At 36.9% G+C, this 5,008-nt stretch overlaps 1 protein-coding gene across 3 annotated transcripts; it reads right to left on the bottom strand.

Annotated features, from left to right (window-relative positions):
* Positions 1-239: 239 nt before the first annotated feature.
* On the bottom strand, positions 240-3,181 carry LOC148085059 (tripartite motif-containing protein 16-like). Of its 3 annotated transcripts, none has more exons than XM_087783206.1 (2): positions 2,728-3,181; positions 240-2,659 (listed from the first exon to the last, which is right to left on the bottom strand). In XM_087783206.1, the coding sequence occupies exon 2, from the start codon at positions 2,576-2,578 to the stop codon at positions 950-952; it is 1,629 nt and encodes a 542-aa protein (XP_087639332.1). In that variant the 5' UTR covers positions 2,579-2,659; positions 2,728-3,181; the 3' UTR covers positions 240-949. The 3 variants fall into 3 exon arrangements, with proteins under 3 accessions (XP_087639332.1, XP_087639331.1, XP_087639333.1); XM_087783205.1 differs by having other exon boundaries at positions 2,740-3,181; XM_087783207.1 differs by lacking the exon at positions 2,728-3,181 and having other exon boundaries at positions 240-2,434; positions 2,491-2,567.
* Positions 3,182-5,008: the final 1,827 nt, after the last annotated feature.

Below are 5,008 nucleotides of genomic sequence, written 5' to 3'. Positions count from 1 at the left end.
TTGATTGTGATCTTAGAACGAAGGTGTAAGAAAGTACATATAAAGATGTCGATGTTATATTGAATAAACCAAAGAATATTGCATTTAGAAAATGTGTTTTTGAATTATTGGAATTAGAATATTGAACTCAATGTGTCAAATATATATATAATCTATATATTGATATATTTAGAATAAATGATTCAAAAAGATAATTCATTGATTTAGATTAACATTTCAATAAGAACAAATAATCAATCAATAAGTTTATTGATAAAACACTTTAAAAACAACAGTCGATACAAAGTGTAGTACAATGACATGAAAGTACTAAGAAAGCAGTTAAAACACAAAAATAAAACAATATCCAATAAAACAAGTCAAAAGCACTAAAAACAGCTCAGAGTCTCACGCTGTGTTAAAAGAGAATAAAAGTGTGTTTTAAGAGGAGATTTGAGTGAATAAAAATCAATGTTTCTATATGTACATTTTTAAAATACAGCATAACTCAACATAACACTGAATCCAAGGATCTGGTTTCTCTGATACAAGATATAGTTTGTGTTGAACTTTCATCTTTACTTCTTTGGAGAAAATCTTTTTTTCACAAAATCCAATTCCTTTCAGACTGTAATATTGAATCAAACAAATGTACATCAATTCATCAATTCATTATTCAATAACATCCAATGAGATACTGTAGTAACCAGGATATACTTGTAGTACTGTGGAGTACTTGAGTAACGACTGCTGCCATCATCACCGGATCATGAAGGTGTTTATTAAAGAAGATTTAAAGAAGACTCGTCATCATCAGGAACAATCCAATCACAGAGGTTCTAATCCAGTCACATGACGTCACTGTGTCTTCACTGCGGCACAAACGACAAACGTTCTCAGAGACGTTCATCCAAACATTGAAGCTTCATGTGATGATGTCACTCCTGGAGACTCACAATCTCACTGGCGTCTACTTCAGCTTCACAAACTCACACGAGGACCAAACATTGACTCCAGCATGAAGAGGTTGAGAGAAGCTGGTCTGGACTCTGTGGAGGAGAGTCATGGTCTCAGAGACGCTGTAGAAGGACAGAAGACCTGCAGAGTGATCCAGGTTCACCCCCACTGTGGAGGGTCTGACTCTGGAGACTTCAGTTTGGATGTTGTTGTGTATAAATGAACAACCAGAGTCGTGACAAGATAAACTCCAAGATTTGTCATTACATCCAAAGAAACTTTCATATCCTGATCTGCTGATGTTCTTGTATGAAACTGATACTCCAACATCTCCTTCTGTTGTCTTCACCTCCCAGTAACAACGTCCAGTCAGAGACTCTTGACTCAAGACCTGATAACAATAATTTTTGAATCTGTCTGGATGATCAGGACGAGGCTGATGTTCTTCCATGTTTGTCACTTTCTTGTTTCCTTCAGACAACATCAACCATGAGTCTGCAGTGTTTGGATCCAGAGTGATGTCCTGTGAGTGTGTGAGGAACTGCTCTCTGGTCTCTTGATGGAACATCATGGAGATGTCGGTCCACATGTCTCTCAGAAGGTCCTGGACTTGGTCTCTGCAGGCTGACACGGCTGCTGTTACTTCCTGGAAGCGACGGTGAGTTTGCTCAAGGGTCGTGGAGGAGGTCGTGTCTTCACTGACCTCTGAGAGTGAGGTCGTGTCTTCACTGACCTCTGAGAGTGAGGTCCAGTTCTGCAGGAAGATGGTGTGACTGTCGGTGAGTGACAGCTGCTGCAGCTCAGCCTCTTTCTTCTTCAGCTCAGAGATCTCCTGCTCCAGCTGCTCCTGAAGTCCTCGGACTCGAGCGTCTTCAGTCTCCTGCAGAGATCTGATCTTCTGCTCCACGTCAGGCATTCTTCTCTGGATCATCTGGATCATCTGGACGAGGGTCTCCTGACTGTCCTTCACTGCTTCCTCAGCAGAGACTCTGATGTTCTTCTTCTCCTGCTGGAGCAGCTTCACTTCCTTCTCTCTCTTCTGGATCTTCTGCTGGATCCTTCCTTGACTCTGATCCAGGTCTTTGTCTCTCTCCCTCCTCTCTGCTGTGGTCGAGACGATGTCATGATCTTTGTGTTGGTCCACAGCACAGAGATGACAGATGACCTGCTGATCAGAACGACAGAACATCTTCTTCTCCTCCTCGTGTTCAGAGCAGATCATCTCCTGGAGCTGCTTGGACGGCTGGACCAGCTTGTGTCTCCTGAAGGCCGGAGCTTCTCGATGAGTCTGGAGGTGAAGGTCACAGTAGGAGACCAGACACACCAGACAGGACTTGAGGGCTTTCATCTTCCTCCCAGTGCAGGCGTCACAGGTCACATCTTCAGGTCCAGCAGAGCAGAGGTCCTCAGCTGCTCCAGTCTTCTTCAGCTCCTCCACTAACTCTGCTAACACAGTGTTCTTCTGGAGGACAGGTCTCTCGCTGAAGCTCCGTCTGCACTGAGGACACTCGTAGATGTTCTTCTCCTGCCAGTGACCTTCAACACAGATCTTACAGTAGTTGTGTCCACAGTGAAGAGTGACTGGATCCTTCAGTAGATCCAGACAGATGCAACAAGACAACAGATCAACTCTAGTCTCCATGTCTCTGCGACTGAAACACTCCTTCACAGGTGAACTCTTTTATAGTCTCAGTCACAAGTCTCTGCCACGATCTGCTCCAACCTGTTGATCCACATGAACAGATCCTAATATCATCTACTGTGAGGAGTAACTGAAGTATTAATATTTACCATGTGTCTCACCTGAGGAGAAATAGGACTGATCGAAACTTTCTACATTTGTCAACCTTTAGTTAATGAATGATTTGGTTTCTTTCTTTTCGAATGACATCAATCTGAAAAAAAAAAGAAAAAAGGATGAGAAGTTAGTTTTCCGTGTTAAAGTCACGTTTTAATGCTGTATTTGCAAACTAGGACTTAAAATTATTGATGCTATTTTAGATTCATGATAAATGATGAGACTGCGAGGGACGAGAGACGACGTTAAACATCAGAAACACGTCAGAGACAAACATGGATGTTGAAATAAAGATACATTTGGAAATATCTTCGACTTAATGCACCGAAGCGAACGTAAACAAACACTCGTCTAAATATTAAACAAACGTAAACAAACACTCGTCTAAATATTAAACAAACGTAAACAAACACTCGTCTAAATATTAAACAAACGTAAACAAACACTCGTCTAAATATGAAACAAACGTAAACAAACACAAGTCTAAATATGAAACAAACGTAAACAAACACAAGTCTAAATATGAAACAAACGTAAACAAACACTCGTCTAAATATGAAACAAACGTAAACAAACACTCGTCTAAATATGAAACAAACGTAAACAAACATTCGTCTAAATATGAAACAAACGTAAACAAACACTCGTCTAAATATTAAACAAACGTAAACAAACACTCGTCTAAATATGAAACAAACGTAAACAAACACTCGTCTAAATATTAAACAAACGTAAACAAACACTCGTCTAAATATTAAACAAACGTAAACAAACACAAGTCTAAATATGAAACAAACGTAAACAAACACTCGTCTAAATATTAAACAAACGTAAACAAACACTCGTCTAAATATGAAACAAACATAAACAAACACTCGTCTAAATATTAAACAAACATAAACAAACACTCGTCTAAATATTAAACAAACGTAAACAAACACTCGTCTAAATATGAAACAAACGTAAACAAACACTCGTCTAAATATTAAACAAACGTAAACAAACACTCGTCTAAATATGAAACAAACGTAAACAAACACAAGTCTAAATATGAAACAAACGTAAACAAACACTCGTCTAAATATTAAACAAACGTAAACAAACACTCGTCTAAATATGAAACAAACGTAAACAAACACTCGTCTAAATATTAAACAAACGTAAACAAACACTCGTCTAAATATGAAACAAACGTAAACAAACACTGGTCTAAATATGAAACAAACGTAAACAAACACTCGTCTAAATATTAAACAAACGTAAACAAACACTCGTCTAAATATGAAACAAACGTAAACAAACACTCGTCTAAATATTAAACAAACGTAAACAAACACTCGTCTAAATATGAAACAAACGTAAACAAACACTCGTCTAAATATGAAACAAACGTAAACAAACACTCGTCTAAATATGAAACAAACGTAAACAAACACTCGTCTAAATATGAAACAAACGTAAACAAACACTCGTCTAAATATTAAACAAACGTAAACAAACACTCGTCTAAATATGAAACAAACATAAACAAACACTCGTCTAAATATTAAACAAACGTAAACAAACACTCGTCTAAATATGAAACAAACATAAACAAACACTGGTCTAAATATGAAACAAACGTAAACAAACACTCGTCTAAATATGAAACAAACATAAACAAACACAAGTCTAAATATGAAACAAACGTAAACAAACACAAGTCTAAATATTAAACAAACGTAAACAAACACTCGTCTAAATATGAAACAAACGTAAACAAACACTCGTCTAAATATGAAACAAACGTAAACAAACACTCGTCTAAATATGAAACAAACGTAAACAAACACTCGTCTAAATATGAAACAAACGTAAACAAACACTCGTCTAAATATGAAACAAACGTAAACAAACACTCGTCTAAATATGAAACAAACGTAAACAAACACAAGTCTAAATATTAAACAAACGTAAACAAACACTCGTCTAAATATGAAACAAACGTAAACAAACACTCGTCTAAATATGAAACAAACGTAAACAAACACTCGTCTAAATATGAAACAAACGTAAACAAACACTCGTCTAAATATGAAACAAACGTAAACAAACACTCGTCTAAATATGAAACAAACGTAAACAAACACTCGTCTAAATATGAAACAAACGTAAACAAACACTCGTCTAAATATGAAACAAACGTAAACAAACACTCGTCTAAATATGAAACAAACGTAAACAAACACTCGTCTAAATATGAAACAAACGTAAACAAACACTCGTCTAAATATG

The sequence above is a fragment of the Callionymus lyra genome, chromosome 2, assembly GCF_982586985.1.
Source record: "Callionymus lyra chromosome 2, fCalLyr1.hap1.1, whole genome shotgun sequence".
Classification (NCBI taxonomy): Eukaryota; Metazoa; Chordata; class Actinopteri; order Syngnathiformes; family Callionymidae; genus Callionymus; species Callionymus lyra.
This window is presented reverse-complemented; position numbering and strand designations above follow the sequence as displayed.